Raw genomic sequence first — 18,692 nt, forward strand, 5'->3', positions numbered from 1 at the left:
TGGGAAAAAATTACTCTCGTGGGACAATAATTACAGCAAACTAGACACGCCATACCTGTTTTTCTTTTCTTTTTTTTACCAAAGGAAAGATTTAGATGTAAACCTTGAAACTAAATTTTGAACTCCTTTGCATTTAACCCTTATTCTAAAAACTCTAGGTTTCTAAACAATATTATTATTTATTTCCTGCACTTTTCTTATTTACTGTTTCATATGCTGTTAATATATTTTCGGTTTTATTTCTTTTTTTTATTTACATTGGATTGTTTCTGTTTATTAAGTATAGTAGTATTTACAAACCTAGGAAGAACAAGCTGCCTGTGATCAAGGCCTAACTGGATTACATGAAGGAAAATGTTTTAAAAATTCTGTTGGATAGAGGTTCTGTGTATTTTAATTCAGTCAACCCACACTGTAAAAAATTATATGTTCAATAAGTTATGACAACATATGTTTTTACATTGTTTTAACGCATCAAAATAAATTAAGAAATGTTCAACTATTTTTATAAGTTAGCCTATACAAGATGTAACTTATTTTTAAAGTCAGTTTAACATAATGTAAGTTGAAATAACTTAACCATCCAAGTCGATTGTACTGCAAAAGTTCAAAATTTGCCTTTTTTTTTTTTTTTTACAGTGCATTGGTCAAAATGACTTTCAAAAGCACTTCTTACACAAATATGGATTCTCAGTTAAGTAGATTTATAGGGATGTCAAATATAAAATATATGTATTTTAATTTTACTAATTAATTTCTAGGTGAACAATTCAAGGTACAGCCAGAACAGACCAGCTTCTAAAGTATCACCAGCTCACATTCTAGAAGTGAATCGGTAAAATTAAAATACAACAAAATCCAACGTTTAACTGCCAGGCAGAGGATGATTGAAAATAGAGCTGCAGTAGATTGGGTTTGGGCATTAAACATCATGGCCAATTCGGAAAGATTTCCTCCCTATAATTAACATCATGTATCTCTCTATGCAGCCTATCAGATTCCAGGATGCACACGCATCTAAATGAAAACAACGCGCATGCTTTCGCTAATCCTCATCTGTCCTTTTTATCTGCTGGATTCGTAGCAGCCAGATCATTATGGGAGATCGGAGCAGAGGGACGATGACATGCTGGTTATTTTTTCCATAATCGCCAGTGGATGGTTCTTCATTAAAACTACGTTCTTACTAGTGTTTTGTTGACACTAGGTGCAAAATGTCTCTTACTGTCTTTTTGGGTCTCCTACTGGCATCTAGTGGCTTTCCACTTGTTCGGAGCACCTGTCCTTCCCAGTGCAGCTGCTTTTATCATAACCTGAGTGATGGTTCCAGAGCCAGGTTCGTGTGTTTTATCATCTCAATTTTTATGGCATGAATGCAATGCATTTTCCCACTTGAAATGTGGTGCACTGGTTTTGAAATGTGGTAATTTTGGTTTTTGCGCTTTCCATCATGAATTTTTCATTTTACACATAAACAATAATATAATATTTTACACACAATGTATTTTGCACGCATACCTATACTTTAGTATTCGAGTTTTAAAAGATGACGCACTCAGTAATTTAAAACAAAAATTGGATTTTGATATATGGAGTTGCCTACATTTTGACGCAATAATGATTCTTGTACAAAAAAAAAAAAAAAAAAAAAAAACACTCACACACACAAGAGGTTGTCAGATTCAGCCAAAGCCTGCTGCTTAAAGATTAGAGCGCGCATGCTTTCAAATCCCTTAATATAAGTCTTTATTCTTGTTTTTAATGCGTTTTGCAGGAGCGTGATTTGCAACGATCCAGAGATTTCCCTCGTGCCCGCAACGTTCCCAGGGGACACCTCGAAACTTCGGATTGAAAAGACTGCCATCAAGAGGATCCCGAGCGAGGCTTTTAGCTACCTCTCTAATTTAGAGTTCCTTTGGATGTCTTTTAACGTTTTATCCTCTCTCAACTCGGACAGTTTCCGTGGTTTGTACAGTTTAGAAGAACTAAGGCTAGATGGAAATTCGCTCACTTCGTTTCCGTGGGAATCCCTCATGGACATGCCCAGTCTGCGGCTACTCGACATACACAACAACCAGCTGTCCACAATACCGTCTGAGGCTGCTCTCTACATGAAAAATTTAACCTACCTGGACCTATCCAGTAATAATCTGCTCACAGTGCCACCTGAGGTCCTCAACACTTGGTTGACGGTCAAACCCGTCCAGGGAGCAGAAAGTTCAAAAATGATTCTTGGTAAGGTTTTCCTTCTTAATTGTATATACTGGCGTTATTATATAGCCTACAATTATTATTATATAGGCCTAAGCCATAAATAAAAAAAAATTATATATATATATATATATATATATATATATATATATATATATATATATATATATATATATATATATATACACACACACACACACACACACTTTAAAAATATGTAATATATTTCGAAATATATATATTTTTTAAAAATATATATAGCCTACTGTAATAATCCCAATATATAAAACTTCAAAGTTGTAAATAAAAATTATTGGAGTAGTCTTTCTACATTAAAAATGTGAAATTTTGATGTTACTTGCCGTTTCTTAGTAGTTATTTGTGAAATTTACTAGAGATTTCTGAATGAAGTAAATCCTACACCAATGTTTTCAGTGTGTGTGTATATATATATATATAGAAATATAGTATAGAAAGAGTATTGCATACAAATACATAAAAAAAATACCTTTTTTTTTTAACTTAAGTGGTTTTTACAACTTGATAATTCCTTCTGCCCCAGGACTCCATGACAACCCATGGTTGTGTGATTGTCGATTATATGACCTGGTCCAGTTCCAGAAGTCTCCCAGTCTGTCAGTGGCCTTCATTGACACGAGGCTCAGGTGTGCTGATCCAGAGAGCCTCTCTGGAGTTCTGTTTAGTGATGCAGAGCTCAGACGCTGCCAGGGGCCTCGGGTCCACACCGCCGTAGCCCGTGTGAGGAGCGCAGTGGGCAACAATGTCTTGTTGCGATGCGGAACCATTGGGGTTCCCATCCCTGAGCTGGCCTGGAGAAGAGCAGATGGAAAGCCACTGAATGGGACAGGTGAGTCAGCACAATGGTGTGCGGTTAAGCAGTATTAGCTAAGGGTGCTGATGTACTATGATTACGGGCGCAGACACAACAATGCACTGTGATTACACAATACCAATTAGTTTGTGCAAATGTACTCAAGTGTTCTGCTTTTTTTCCTTCAAATTTGCAGTTCAACTGGAGAATTCAAAGGAGGGAATAGTTTGGTCTATTTTAAGCGTGCCTGCTGTGTCCTATCGTGACACCGGAAAGTACATCTGCAAAGCCACAAATTATGCAGGGAGTGCAGAGGCCATCATCTCTTTGATCATAAGCGATGCACCCAAAGCAGAGAATCTGACTGTGGATGCAAAAACCAAAGTGAAGTCCAAGAAGCCAAACCCTATAGTCAAGGCAGCCTATCAAGAAAAACACTTTGTCACATACGTTTCCCCAACACCCAACAAAGTGCTACCGCTCGGTGCCACAGTGAGCTACACAGGCCCGTATCCAGGTATGGAGAGCGACAATGCCGCGAACAGTCGGACTAATACGCAAACAGCCAGTCCCGACGGCTTCCTGGAGACCAATCTAAGCAACCTGGCTGCTAACACGTCCTCACTTCAGCAAGACCCTGACAGGGTTGTGCGCTCTGTGAAAGTGATCGGCGATACGGACTACACGGTGTGTCTGAACTGGAGGGCACCGACCGCCAAGAACACAACCGCTTTTAGCGTCCTCTACGCTGTGTTCGGGGAGAGGGATATGCGCAGAATTAACGTGAGTCCAGGTAACAACCGGATCCTCATCGAGGGACTGGTTCCAAAAACCAAATACATCGCCTGTGTGTGCGTCAAGGGGCTGATCCCCAAAAAGGAGCAGTGTGTAATCTTCTCAACAGATGCAGCGGCTAGCGCTAATGGAACCCAAAAGCTCATTAATGTAGTAGTGATCACGGTTGCCTGCGTGATAGCTGTGCCTCTGACTGTGATCGTGTGCTGCGGGGCGCTTAAGAGGAAAATCAAGAAGTTTCTGGGCAAAAAGTCCAAAGACATTCAAGACTCATATGTGACGTTTGAGACTCTGTCTCCCAGTACCAAGGCCAAAGGCTTGGAGGGGGAATATCTCACCAGACTAAATGCCGAGGAGTCCAACAGACTGCTGTCGGCCAGGTCCAGCCTAGACTCTGAGTCCACCGCCAAGATTGAGGGACAGCCGAATGAATACTTCTGCTGACAATATCCCTCAGCCACAATTCCACCACGCAGCCATCAGAGTATCCAGGCTCAGCCACAGTACCTGAGTGCACATAATCTTTACCAGCAGTACATGACTGGCCGTCCGTGAAGAAGATTCAGGATACTTTGCATAAGTAACAAAGTGCACAATAAAGAACCTTGTTGCTCTTTGTTACTGTGATTTTGGACTTGGTTTTTAAACTAAGCCATTTGGCTGGTGGTGGGGTTGTGACTGAGCAATCCCAGGAACATGCATTCATGGACTTTTACCCCTTCAGATAGTGCTAGAAGGAACTGATTCAAAGGGAAATGTTCATATGAATTATTGTATATTTGAGTAAAATATTTGTATATGAAGAAAAAAAAACTATTTATATGTGATGATAGTAGTATTATGTAAGGAATTTGGGATTCATTTCCACATACACTCTTAGAAATAAAGGTTACAAAAGGGTTTTTTTTTTTTCAGTGATGTAGAAGAATCATTTCTGGTTCCCTGCTGTAAAATAATATAAGTTATGACAACATATGTTTTAACATTGTTTTAACTCATAAAAATACGTTATACAAGATTCGACTCAGTTTAATGTTAAGTTGCAATGACAAACATCCAAGTTGATTGTATTTTATTTAAGGCAGCAACTTTTTGTTGTTCTTTTTATTTTTTTATATTATTATTATTTTTTAATACAGTAAACAGTTCTTGAAAATATTTTTTTCTCTCTTGTGTACTACATTTTAAAAATATCAAGAACCTTTTGTGGAATGGAAAGGTTTCATAGACGTTAAAGGTTATTTCATGGAACCATTGATTCAAATAAAGAACCTATTATTTAGTGTGTAGTTACTTTTCTAACAGAATGATGAGTCTATAGTAACATATGCAAAATCATGGAAATAAATTGGGATTTTCATATGCACCAACATACTCATTATTGTTTATGTGACATTATTTCTGTTTACCATGTGAAACTTGTGCCACCTGAACCATTCAAAACTTTTTTTGTCCCAGGTTTCTACCCATTTATGCTTCAAAATAAATTTTGTATATACATTTAAAAAGTGTTACAGTATTTTTTAACAACAATATTAGGTCAGACTTACAATTAAGTTCCAATCAGTCTCTCACTGGGGTAAGTCAAGGATTACTGATAATAGGCTTTACTCAACTGTACCTGCAGTCATGTCGTGCACAGACATAGAGTGGATGTAACGTTTATAGGAGACCATGGATGCCTCAATTGTATTGCGTTTCATTGTTTTCCTTCTTTTATCAAGTCATATCAGCTCCGAATGTTTTCCAGGATGCTCATGTGGGACTGACCATTATGGGAGGTTAGTTTCAGTTCCTTTCATTGCACTGAGTTTATCAGAAGTGTCATTGAGCAAAGACGATTGTTGTTATGCTGAGGATAGGGATAGCACACTGTGAGAGTTAGTCTGGAAATATGAATATATGGGTGATTAGAGGAGCTATTCTGCCCAGAAAAAGAATTTTAAAAGTGTGTTAAAATCCAACATATTTTATTTGATATTTAATGTTGATGTTTATTTCAACATAAAGAATGGCTCCCCCTGATATTACTATCATTACCAGCACACCAACCATTTTGGAATGCAACTTTCTCCAAAAAGCTGGAATTAGGTCATGATGACAATAGGTCATTATGACGATATTGCTGCTAGGACAGCTTGATGTCATTATGTTGTCAGTATTTTTTACTATATCTAAGATTAGAAGAAAGTTGTCAAGATGTTGTAAAACATCAACGTAAAATTAAAAGTATTGCACGTTTTTCTCTAGGTCACTCACGTGCATGGGAATTGCATTAACCAGGGTTCCTGAGGATATACCGGAAGATCTGACTAAAATCCGAATAGAGAAATCACAGCTAAGCGAACTTCCAAAGGCAGCGTTTTCCCATATTAGGTTTCTAAAGCATCTCTGGCTGAATTTCAATGACATCGCCATCATTAATATCAAAAGTCTGGAAGGTTTGGGTAACTTGACGGAGCTCCGGTTGCAGGGTAACAAACTGCGTTCAGTCCCGTGGACAGCGTTTGAGGAAACGCCCAACCTCAAGATTCTGGATCTGAAGCACAACCGCATCGACGCCCTCCCTGAATACGCACTAAAGTTTTTACCAGGTCTCACCTATTTAGATCTGTCCTCTAATCACCTCTCAGTCATTTCAAAAGACGTCTTTCTGAACTGGCCTCTCTACCACGTAGAAAAAAAGCATGAAAAAACAGGGTCCAACGTTGTCCTGGCGCTTCATGACAACCCGTGGCTGTGCGACTGTCGCCTGGGAGGCTTTATCGAGTTTATCAAATCGTTGAGTCCACCGTTTATTTTAATGAACTCATATCTGCCGTGCTCTGGCCCAGAATTCAAGGCAGGGAAATTTTTACACGAGGTCGATTTAAAAACGTGTGTGAAGCCAGTGGTCAGCTCCCCAGTCAACAACATCACCGTGCCTTTGGGTGGGAACATCACACTAACATGCTTTGCCACGGCCAGACCTGAACCTGCCATTCGGTGGACATATGGTCTTAAGATACTAAGAGGATTTCGTGGTAAGGGATATTCTCGTAAAACATGATTACATACGTATATCTTTACTTAAATAGATCTTTCTTTAAACATTAGGTACTTAACTCTCGATTAGGCTACTATACACACGTTATTACACCTTTGCAAATGATATAAGCAATAACATTTTTATATGTTAAAAATTTGCATGCGTTTAGACGTTATGTACATTTTTTCTCGGGTAAATGTACACTCAAAATAGTGTATGGAAAAATATTTTGTTTTTTAAGATATAACAAAATATATAATTATACATTAAAAAGGAGCGTAAATGTTGGACAACTGTCAAATCCCAACTACTTCGTGATACCTAATGTGCAAGCTTCTAAAAAACACAAATTATGCATTACAAACTATGGAAAATAGTTTGCCATTGTCAAATGACTAATTATTATTGTTAGTTGAAACAAATTATTATTATTTTTTCAATAATTTATAAATTACAAATTAATATGAATAATTATTGTTATTATTATTATTATTATTATTATTATAAATACACAAAAAATAATAATTTTTGATCATACCCTATGTTTTCCTAAATTTCACATACTTTCTTATTTTTTTCCAGAGATTCAGGGCCGTGTGGATGAAGACACTATCAGGTCTCAGCTGATCATTCCTTCGCTCCATCTGGCCGACAGAGGCCTCTACACCTGCTTTGCCAACAATTTCATTGGCAATTCCTCCATCGGTATTTTACTAGACGTAAAATCTCCGGAAGGCTCACTGTCTCATTCCTCAGAGCTCCCTGTTGCCATTGCTGAGGAAAACGTATACATCGATATCCGCATTGCCAAGCAAACAGTGTACGGCATTACAGTTGAGTGGCGTGCTGTGACAGACAATCCAGCAGAAACCTGGTTCACCATTCATTTTGGCCGCTATGACACACTTAAGAAAGAGCAGATATACATTGGACCAGGGATTAATACATATTCTGTTACAGACCTGCTACCAGTCACTAAGTATGAAATCTGTGTTACTCTAAAGAACCAGGCTCCTCGGAACGGCCAGTGCATTGTGTTCGTCACAGGCAGTGATTTCAATGAAATGGAACAGAGAGAAAAGCTCATTCATATTATCGTCATTGTACTTGCCATGGTGCTCGCTGTGCCTGCTGGAATGTATGCCTGCACCACCGATACCAAGTTCAACTGCTTTGAGCGTTGCACGGAGATGTGGAGAAACAGGAGACATACGGAGGGCTCGCACGCATCTGACGAGAGGCAGGGCACGTTTGATAGTCTCCAAGCTGCCAGTGATGAAGGCCTCTGCAAGGAGTCCAGCAAGGAGAGGAAGGCTCGAAGAAGGTCTGCTGAAAAGATACAGAAAACAAAGAATGATCGAAGACCAACAGCTGAACTTTACTGACATTATACACACTGAAAGACATCCATAGACTGATTTATACCCATGAAAGGAGCAGGAAAGCCTGCCTTATAATTACATTGTGACATTCTTCCAGCTTGAGTGGTCGACAGGAGATCCGAATAAAGTTAATATTCTTATTATGGAAGAAGAGAGTCTCCATTGATCATGAATTCAAGGATCAGCTGCTGCTGGACAGAATTTTCCAGACAAACTGGCAAAAACAAAAGGAAAGCATTAAATGTTACTGAATCACTCTTCTATCCACCTTATTTTGTACCCCGTAAGTAAGCTATTTTCTCTGAATGTGCGACACTTCCGATTCTTTAGCCAGTAAACGGTAAAACTGTTTGTGCTGCATATACCTATGTTTATGATTATGATAATAAATAAATAAATAAATAAATAAATACAAGATTGCAGTATAAAGCAGCTTTAATAACTGGAAGTGTCTGACATTGGAAGCCCTGGACATTCAAGTTACAAATAGCAGAGCAAGCTCTTATGTAAAAAATAAGGTGGATACACTATGAAAAAATAAATAAAGGTTCTTTATTGGCATCTGCGGTTCCATGAAGAACCTTTAACATCCATTGAATCTTTCAATTTCACAAAAGGATTTTCTATAAATTCTAAAATTCAAAAATGGTGCTTCTAAAAAAAAAAAAAATAATAAAAAAAAATTTAAGATTACAATTACACTGATCAGGCATAACATTATGACTGGTGAAGTGAATAAGACTGATTATCTTTTCATCACAGCACCTGTTGGGTGGGATATATTAGCCAGCAAGTAAACATTTTGTCCTCAAAGTTGATGTGTTAGAAGCAGGAAAAAATGGTAGGGCCAAATTGTGAACTGCAAAATTGCAACTCTTGTGGGGTGTCCCTGGTCTGCTCTGCAGTGGTTAGTATCTATCAAAAGTGGTCCAAGGAAGGAATCGTGGTCATGGGTGGCCAAGGCTCATTGATGCACATGGGGAGTGAAGGCTGCATTAAACATGCAAACTACTGCAGCTCAAATAGACAAAAATGTCCACCGCCGTAAGCGCCAAAAGTGGGCATGTGAGCATCCAAACATGGAACAATGGAAGAAGGTTGCCTGGTCTGATGAATCACATTTTCTTTTACATCACGTGGATGGCCGGGTGAGTCGCTTACCTGGGGAGCACAACAACGAATTTGAGATGTTGACTTGGCCTCCAAATTCCCCAGATGTCAATCCAATCGAGCATATGGGATGTGCTGAACAAACATCCGATCCATGGAGGCCCCACCACACATTATGGTGCCAGAAACCACAGCACGGGGGTTTTCGAACTGTGGGTTGCAGAGTGGGAAGAGATATGGGTCACGCAGTCACTTGGTTGCAGTTAAATGTACGTTTCAGTGAATGACACACAAACAAAGGTAGTCTGGGGTTGCACAATATACCAACGTTAAATATAAATCGCTATATTAATAACTTAGTGCGGTTTTCAAATTGCAAAGGTTGCAATTAATTTGATAACTATAGCAGCATTGTGTTTCATGAAGCGCACATGTAACTTGTTGTGATAACAGTTTTCAGCCTCTTAGAGCAGCTTCATTATTAACAGGTTTTGAAATGAACACAAATGGTAAAAAAAATCAACTGTGGAAGGTAACTGTCAATTTACTGGTGGGTCACTTACTATATTTATGGTAACGTTACTCTTTATATATATATGTGTGTGTGTGTGTGTGTGTGTGTGTGTGTGTGTGTGTGTGTGTGTGTGTGTGTGTGTGTGTGTGTGTGTGTGTGTGTGTGTGTGTGTGTGTGTGTGTGTGAGCATTCATACCATAGACTGTAAAAACTATCTGTGATTTTCCGGTAGAGGCAAACACAGAATCCAGTTCAGAATGAACAGTTAGACACAAAGAATTATGCCAAAGTTCCCGTTTTGTGGAGAATTCTCCTAAATTAAAAAAGAGCTACCGTAAATTAGTTAAATAACGTCTTAACTGAAGTTGAGAGAAAATTATATTCGCGTGACAGAACGTCAGCTCAGGGTTCAACAGCAACAGATCTTAAAGGAACAGCAGCCAATGCTGTCTGTCATTAATGTTAATCAAAGAAAAGGGGAACAGACAAAATGTTAGATTTAATGAGGATTTACCTATATTTATTATTTATGCAGTGCAAATGCCTAATAAAAATTGATATTTATATAGTTAAATGTATCTAATTAATGTTTACAAAAAAAATCACATTCATAATTAGTATTAAAAAAATTAAACAAAGGGTTAGTTCACCCATAAATTAAATTTGTGTCATTAATGACTCACCCTAATGTAATTCCACACTCGTAAGACCTCGGTTCATCTTCAGAACAGTTTAAGATATTTTATATTTAGTCCGTGAGCTTTTCTGTTCCTTCATAAAAGCGAATCAACACTATACTGTCCACGTCCATGTCCAGAAAGGTAATAAAAACATCATCAAAGTAGTCCATATGTGACATCAGTAAGTTAATTAGCATTAGAATTAGAATTCAAACGGTTATGAATCAGATTGAATCAGAATCGGATTGATTCATGATTCGGATTGTGTGTCAAACTGCCAAACTGCTGAAATCATGTGACATTGGTGATCCGAATCATGAAATCCATGTTGTGTTCTCTTCATTTTTTCCAGAGCTGTTATTTCAACAGCCATTAGGCTGCTATTTTAATTGTTATAAAAACTGATAATGTACCCAAAGTTTGTATTGCTATTAAACTTGTATGTCATTCATACTATGACAATGAAAAAGAAAAGGAAAACCTTCAGGGGTTTAGTGGAGTCCATGCCTTGATGGGTCAGGGCTGTTTTGGCAGCAAAAGGGGGGCCAACACAATATTAGTCATAATGTTATGCCTGTTTGGTGAAAATTCATAAGAGAACAGACCTTTTGTCACCTCAATGCACTTTATAGAAGCAACTAGTGATGCTCAAATTATAGAATATATTCTTAATAACTGTACATAAATTGTTTTCATATTTTTGGGATGATACTTCTATTTTTAAACTAAGTGAATTATTTTAAGTTGAGGTGCATTTGTTAAATTTGTTGGCATGTTTTAACTGACAGATTTATTTTAATGCACATGGTACAAACATAGGGGTATAAAAGCAGATTAGGATTTTTGATGCCCGTTTCACATCATGTGAATCCAACAGCAGACAGAATGCTTATCTTTTTAAATGGACACGGTCATCAGCAAGCCCATTGACAAAACAATAAAAATGCTACATAATGTAAATTAAACAACGACTGAGAAAAGGCTGCAAGAAATGCACTTTAATTTGAATGCTTAACTATTGAACGAGTTGCTGTCTTGGAGAATAAATGATATGAAGATTGTTTTGGCTTTGTTCCTAAAGTATTATATTTTGTCCCCTTTTTAAAAATGAGTGATAGATGCAATATAAGTAAATATATAAATAAAAATATTTGTTACTGAATTCATACCGTTTCTGTGGTTGACCGTAGAAATAAATTGATATAACACATGTACTGTGCAATTCAAGGCAGTCAACTTTCTCTGTAAAGATGCCTGGAAGAAATAATTCTGTTCCACCATCTGAATCGTGCTGTTCTGCACTAATCCCAGCTCGTTGACAGTTACGTCTTTTTTTCCATTGTGGTGCTGCTAAACCAGGATTAAAACGTACATGACCAACCGTGAGTCGTCAGACTCGCCACGTCACTAAAGTGCAGAGCAGAGCTCCATGTACGGTATGATACGGTATGCTGACAAATTTGTTTGTGGAACTTTTTGTAAATTCTTCTAATGGAAATGCAGCTGGGACCAAAAAGGTGCTTAATGCGATTTCTAGCTCTCTGCTATTTATGTCTGATAAACTTTGAGTGTTCTGACTTTATGTCCAGAGCTCTGTGACCTTAGCCAGCCCATCGCTCCAAAATAAACTAGTCAAGTCCCAAATAAAATGTACGCATCTTGGTTTGAATGTTCTGTTTTTCTTTTATCCTTGTCCATCAGCGCACTTTGCAAGTTTGTAATCCTCTCTAAAAAAACAGTAATCCTACTTGCTTTCTACAGGCAACTATAATTCCATGTCATTTGTGCTTTTACTCCCAGTGCTGCTTTTACCATCTGAAAACAGACTTTCCTCATCACAGTACTTTTGTCTAATGTGATTTAGAAAAGAAAGAGTGTGATAAAATTGACCAATGTTAAAAAGCATTCACCTTGAATGCGTTTGTGTCTTTATATATATATTTAGAAAAGCCAGAGAGCAAACACATAATTTATCTTATAAATCTTAATGTGATCACCAAATCTGAATTAGTTAAGCCCCAAAAGAACAAGCATGTGCTAAAATAACCAAACCACCGCTGCACATGGTTACTAGTTTCTGAAATATTTGAGTTAACTGTCATAAATTAACATGTGCTAGCTTTTCAAATCTGTATTTTAAATAAACAGAAAAAATATTTAGGTCACCAACTCCAACATCAGCCCATGTGATGAAATGTGGCATTAAAGGAAATCATATTTTTTCTCAAATCCTATATAACACAGAAGAAAAAAACAACAAACAGAAGGCTATAGGATAACATTCAGCAGTTTCATATCATAGGACCACTTCAAAAAAACAAAAAAACAAGCTATGCTTAATACGTCTCCAAATGAAACACCACACATTTAAAATGGAATATCCATTTATTTACAAAAAGGTTAAATATAAACAGAGATAAGAGATTATTTTATATGTAATACTGAACTGCATGAAGCCTGACAATGTACATTAAAGTGATGAAACATTGCACAACATGATAATGTAACTGGTTTTCCTCACAAAAGGATTGGAAAATAATTGTATAATATTGGATTTGTTTGTGGTTTATCAGTCAAACGCATTCATCAAATAAACCAGCAAATTAATCTATAGAATAGGGATTTGTAAATGTTCAAAATATATTGTATTAGATTTAAAATTCAGTTTATTCGCTGGACTCAGCAACAATTTGGTTAAAAAAAAAAACATTTTTCACATCACAGACATATTTCATTTTTCATGCCAGTTATCCACAGTTAAAAAAAAAGCTTTTAGTTTAATTTCTGAATGAAAAGCATCCACAGATGTAGAAATGTCCGAGAAGCATTAAGTAAATGTGAATCAATTCTTTCCCATCCAGAAGAGGGCAGTGCAGAGTGTCATAGCATCCTGATTAGCAGGGTGTTAGTCTTGGCAAGTGACACTTTTCCCAATTTCCACGGTTCAACCTGCAATCCCAGCTGAACTCTGCATGCATTCGGTATGTAGCAGTTGTCCTGCTGAGATTGTGTCCTTGCTCAAATCTTGCCTGAAATCTTCTTTTTCAGAAGAAACAGGACAGAGAATTTGCAGAGGGACACGTCTTATCTATACAGAACATGTATTCCTACACCATAATCAGTATCGGTTTGCCATCTTTTTCTGCTCCAGTCTAAGTTTGAGCTCAGAAACCAGTGCCGTGTTGACAGGATTGTCTTTACCCCTTTGAGATCTCCTCTTTGTCTTGGATGCCACCGAGGCGGATACCGTAGGTACTGTCCACTCGCGGTCACTGTATCTATAGTGACTTGGCAACGGCGGGGGCATGAGGGGGGCGTTAGGAGGCGCCGGAGGTGCTCGATGATGAGAACACACTTTGATGTTATTGTTACAGTTGAGATTGTCTGAGGTAGGGATCTCCCGCTCCTCTGTGAACGGTTGCTGGAAGTCATCTCGTCTCCGGGGTTTACGCCTCCTGCGTATGATGCGACGGGAGGGTAGGATCTTGTTGGACTTGACGTTTCTCATGAATATAATAGTAGAGATCAAGACCGTCACAAAAACCATGATCAAAATGACACCACTGATCAAGCCTAGGAAATACATGGGGTTTTCCCTACTTTTCAATAAAAAGGACGTCAAAGGTCCCCTGAGTTGAGTCTGTAAAAGAGCACAAAAAGAAATCAAGTCCATAGGACTCAAAGATGATATACTGTAGGCTTCTCTGTGTTTGGCCAGAGACACATGGTAAAAGTGAGGCAGATAAACAATTCCCAAAGATGCCAGTAGCAGTCAACAAAGCATTCTTGTGCGAAATAGTACTATACTACTCTGAATAAATACAGCGTGACTGCATGGCATCTTGACAGCTGAGAACAGATTGAAAGCAATTGATTTGGTGTTTATTTAAATTAATTTGACAGAAAATTATTAGTTTAGAAATTAGAAAATTAGTTGAAGTCTGGTTGCAGCAGTAAGACAAGATCAGAAGGGTTGAATGGGGCACCCAGAATTAAGACCATGCAGCCTCATTGTCATAATCTCAACGTACACTGAATGGAGAAACGGGCGATTGTTTGAAGCCAGATAAGCATAGAATCATTTTTATTTTGAAAATTATGCATTTTAACGGTGCTCGTGTACTCTTTTACAGACATTTACCTGCCTTTAAACAACAATAAAATCATTGAAGAAAAAAAAAAAAGAAAAAGGTGGGGGGTGGGCAAGTATTGGTGTCGGTGTCAAAGTGTCTCATGGTCAGGGCCTCCTAACAATCTTTCTGATCTTGCCCCTTGGCTGGACCCGGGACTTTCTCACAGATTTCCAGAAAATTATGGTGGATATGAAAATGGTCAGACAGATGGCGAGGACTACAATGCTCAAACAAATGCTGAAAACAGTCCAGGGCCGAGTTCTCAGACTCAAGAAGTAAGAAATCAATCTGGATTTGATCTGTAAAGCACACAATAACAAAAACTTATACTAGGTTTGATATGAGGTTTTCTTACAAAACAGATAAAATAGTGAGAGTGGAGATTAAATATTTGTGCATGATTCAGTCTTTTCTAGCATGCATTGAAGAAATGTATATTTTAAATTCTGGCTTACATGTGCAATAACGTGACTGCCAAAATGCATAAATGACAATCAAAGGGTTGTTTTGAATGGCAATACTAAAAATCTTGCTTTCACTTCCCTGCAAGCAATTTTGTGTTTAAAATGATGTCTATAGCTGTCCAAACACAGCCCTGATGTCTGTCAGTGAAAACTTATTAGATGTCTAACCATAGCCCAAATAAATGAAACCAAACCTTGTAAATAGCTGTTGACTTTGCTTACATGATGGAATATCATACATCTCAATGGCAAAAATGATATGTAACCAAATTTAAATTTATTTTGGTAAGAACTTCTATGAGTAACCCACTTCTAGCCTAGCTGGACTATGTCAGGACTATAGTTAAAGGGTTAGTTTAGAAAATTCTGACCCTCATGTCGTTCGAGACCCATAAGAATATTGTTCATCTTCGGAACACAATAAAGATATTGTTGAAATCTGATGGCTCAGAAAGGCCTCCATTGACACAAATGTCATTTCCTCTCTCAAGACCCTTTATGGCACTAAAGACGTCATTAAAAAGTCCATCTTACTACAGTGGTTCTACAATTATTTAATGAAGGCAAAGAAAATAGTTTTTGTGTGCAAAAAAAACTAAATAACGACCTATATAGTAATGGGCTGATTTCAAAACAAAGCTTCGAACCCATGATTTGGATCGCATGTCAAACCATTGAAATCACGTGACTTTGGCGATCCGAATCATGAATCAATACACTGATTCATAATGTCTTTAGAGCCTTTTATGGGTCTTATGGGTGTCGAACGACATGAGGGTGAGTAATTAATGACAGATTTTCATTTTTGGGGGAACTAACCCTTAAGATGGTGAAATTACTTTTCTATTTATTGCTGGGTTAATAAATGAATAGGATTCTCAGTAAAGAAAGGCACTAATACAGAACCACTTACTGCTTCTGTGATGTCAATCTTTATCACTGTGGTGGTGCTGAAGGATGGTGAACCTCTGTCTTTGGCCTGAACAACCACAGACCAGGTACAGTCTTTCTGATTGGTGATATTCTGGACTATGTCCATGGACTTGATGTACGGCTTCAGCTTTATTTCTCCTGTGTCCGCATCAATGTCAAATATGTTGTCGGGGTCTGCTTTCATAATGGAGTATTCAATGACATTGTTCGGCTCTTCTGCATCTTCATCAGTCGCCTACAATCATCAAGCACAGTCAACTGACAATTACACAAGTGCTCTAATAGAAGAACAACATTTCAAAGAGTCTTTAAAATCGCTGCTAACCTCTATTTTCACTGGTGCACCAATCACCATGGTTTTCTCTAGGGAGTTTTCATTAAACGCTGGCGAGTGGTCATTGAGGTCTAGAATGGTGACGAAGACTTCTGCAAGGCTGTATTTTCCTTCAGTGTCTTCGGCCTTCACATAGAAGTTATACTTGGATTTGACCTCGGCATCCAGACTGGCCCAGGGCTGAGTATAGATGATTCCAGAATCAGCCTGAATGAAAAACCTTCATAAAAAATACAAGACAGGAAATGAGTTCTATTGGGAAAATCAGGATTATACAGAGCTTGTTGTACAGGGGGATGTTAACATGATTTAAAGCTTTGAGAACACACACTCTCCTTTTTAAAACTGTTATGTATACTTCTTGTTATGATGTCAACAGGATAAAACAACATATCCTTACAGTCGAATACATTATCTTTAAAAGACTGGGTTGGTAAAATTATTTTAATGTTTGTGAAAGAAGTCTCATGCTCACCATAAAAATAACTAATATACATATTATAACGAAAAATAAAGTATCTGTTTCCATTCATTCTATTTTAATTATATTTTAAGATATATATTCCAGTGCTGGCAAAGCTGAATTTTCAGCAGTTGTAAATCCAGTCTTCAGTGTCCATGATCCTTTAGAAATCATTCATATGTGAATTTGGTTCTTAAGAAACATTTTATATTATTCGCAATGTTGAAAACAGTTCAAAGAACAGCATTTAAAAAATAATTGAAATCATACTGACAGTTTTGAACAATTTAATACATATTTGCTGAATACAAAAATTACATTTTAAGTGTTACATTTACACTGCTCTATGACTGGCCTGACACAACATGATTTTGACCCGTTTGTCTAAATCCTGGAAGATGGAGGAGTGTTCAGAAAATCTGTCTGGATATTTTTATTATTTTAATTTTAAATATTGAATTCCATTTTGTGCAGCTAATATGCAGAAATGACACACTGCACCTTTAAGTGAAAAGGAGAGCAGTCTATTTACTGCTCAAATCCCATTAGTGGATTAACCAAGATGGAGGGCCAGGTAGCTTTTTGTTTGCAGTGAAATTGAGTTTTGCAGTTCTAGTTACCAACTCCGTATAGAGAAAAATTGTTGTCATTTGACAAAAATGTGCAGTTCATAAAATGTGATGAATGAAAATGCATACAAAAGACTGAATGGTGACAATTTAGGGGTGTTGTTGTCAGGTAAATAAAATCAGGCATAAGCTGCTATTAACAGGCAGTGTGGTCTGTCTGGCAGAAGCAAAAACAGAATAGATCCCACGCTCACTCGGCCTTTCCAATGACTGAGTTCACACAGCAGGAAACAGCTTATCGCAAATATTTACCATGCCTGCTCTGCCAGCAAGCCGTCATTTACACATTTGTGTGGGTTATATTGATGTGCTTTAACCTCAATTAAATATAACAAATATGTTACTAGCAGAGATCAGGAATCTGTCTCTGGGTTTGGGAAGCTTGAGGCAGATTTTTTTTTTATTTAAGATGAGAACAGCGGGAGGAGTGTCCAAAGATGGCAAGAATATTTCAGCTATTTGAGTGCTGCCTTTGGAATCTAATAAAAAGAAAAGAAAATCGGATCCACTTGGGTACAGCTAGTCCGGAGTACAGATAGAAACCAAGTCTTACAACAACAATAAAAGTTATTGGAAATTGAATTGTCTAGCTTTAGGATCTGTAGGCTGTGTGTGATGAATCGAGGCGAGCTCATGTCCCTCCTGTTCTCCCCATTCGCTAAATAGTCTGTGTTTTGGCATTAATGATGTTGCATAAGCAACTGTTTTTTCATGTGGCTTATTCCAGTCGGCTGGCATTTTGTCAGTAGGATCTCAGGCATTAAAAAGACCACACACACACACACTGAAAAGGAAGGAAAAACAACATTAAATAGGGGGTAGGGTACTCACAGGTCTGCTCCTGAGCCATAGATGGAATATTTGACCACACCCCAAAGACCAGAATCAGGATCTGTGGCCTGCAGAGAGCATAAGGAGCAAATGTCATCAACTAGCATCTGTTCCCATACATAACTGAGATGCCAACATCTATGTAACGGAACAGATGACGTTTAGAGCCAAAAGGCAAAACATTAGGAGCGATATGGGATTTGCTAATCAGGCTACGTCACTATTTCCCTTGTACTCATGGCTGTAGCATGTCCTCAAACGTCAAAATCCGTCAGGTCATTTAGTAAATTGTAGTCCACAAACAGGATAACTCCTATGTGGCGAGAACCTGCTTACACAGGGTGAGGGTTTAT

The 18,692-nt window shown here is 37.7% G+C and overlaps 3 protein-coding genes and 1 long non-coding RNA gene across 7 annotated transcripts in view; 2 read left to right on the plus strand and 2 right to left on the minus strand.

Moving 5' to 3' along the window:
- Positions 1 to 1,028: 1,028 nt before the first annotated feature.
- lrit1a (leucine-rich repeat, immunoglobulin-like and transmembrane domains 1a) lies at positions 1,029 to 4,914 on the plus strand. The gene is made up of 4 exons (XM_067421366.1): positions 1,029 to 1,336; positions 1,775 to 2,235; positions 2,774 to 3,079; positions 3,240 to 4,914. Exons 1-4 carry the CDS (start codon positions 1,215 to 1,217, stop codon positions 4,280 to 4,282), a joined length of 1,932 nt encoding a protein of 643 aa, XP_067277467.1. The 5' UTR covers positions 1,029 to 1,214; the 3' UTR covers positions 4,283 to 4,914.
- A 598-nt stretch (positions 4,915 to 5,512) lies between these two features.
- On the plus strand, positions 5,513 to 8,505 carry lrit2 (leucine-rich repeat, immunoglobulin-like and transmembrane domains 2). The gene is made up of 3 exons (XM_067421927.1): positions 5,513 to 5,619; positions 6,089 to 6,861; positions 7,449 to 8,505. The coding sequence occupies exons 1-3, from the start codon at positions 5,513 to 5,515 to the stop codon at positions 8,249 to 8,251; spliced, it is 1,683 nt and encodes a 560-aa protein (XP_067278028.1). The 3' UTR covers positions 8,252 to 8,505.
- On the minus strand, positions 8,079 to 9,662 carry LOC137045347 (uncharacterized). Its single transcript, XR_010898748.1, has 3 exons — positions 9,410 to 9,662; positions 8,328 to 8,462; positions 8,079 to 8,195 (listed from the first exon to the last, which is right to left on the minus strand). It is a non-coding gene; the product is annotated as an uncharacterized lncRNA (long non-coding RNA).
- Positions 9,663 to 12,971: 3,309 nt separating this feature from the next.
- The window catches only part of cdhr1a (cadherin-related family member 1a), a 143,622-nt gene continuing 137,901 nt past the window's right edge, over positions 12,972 to 18,692 (minus strand). The window contains exons 14-17 of one of the 4 annotated variants that reach the window (XM_067421126.1): positions 18,340 to 18,407; positions 16,408 to 16,636; positions 16,063 to 16,317; positions 12,972 to 14,192 (exon numbers count right to left, since the gene is read on the minus strand). In XM_067421126.1, coding sequence (XP_067277227.1) covers positions 13,671 to 14,192; positions 16,063 to 16,317; positions 16,408 to 16,636; positions 18,340 to 18,407 — 1,074 coding nt within the window. In that variant the 3' untranslated portion in view covers positions 12,972 to 13,670. Of the gene's footprint in view, positions 14,193 to 14,613; positions 14,985 to 16,062; positions 16,318 to 16,407; positions 16,637 to 18,339; positions 18,408 to 18,692 lie in introns of those variants that run through there. The other 3 variants (XM_067421127.1, XM_067421130.1, XM_067421129.1) reach the window with 3 other exon arrangements.

Source organism: Pseudorasbora parva, chromosome 17, assembly GCF_024679245.1.
Source record: "Pseudorasbora parva isolate DD20220531a chromosome 17, ASM2467924v1, whole genome shotgun sequence".
Taxonomy (NCBI): domain Eukaryota; kingdom Metazoa; phylum Chordata; class Actinopteri; order Cypriniformes; family Gobionidae; genus Pseudorasbora; species Pseudorasbora parva.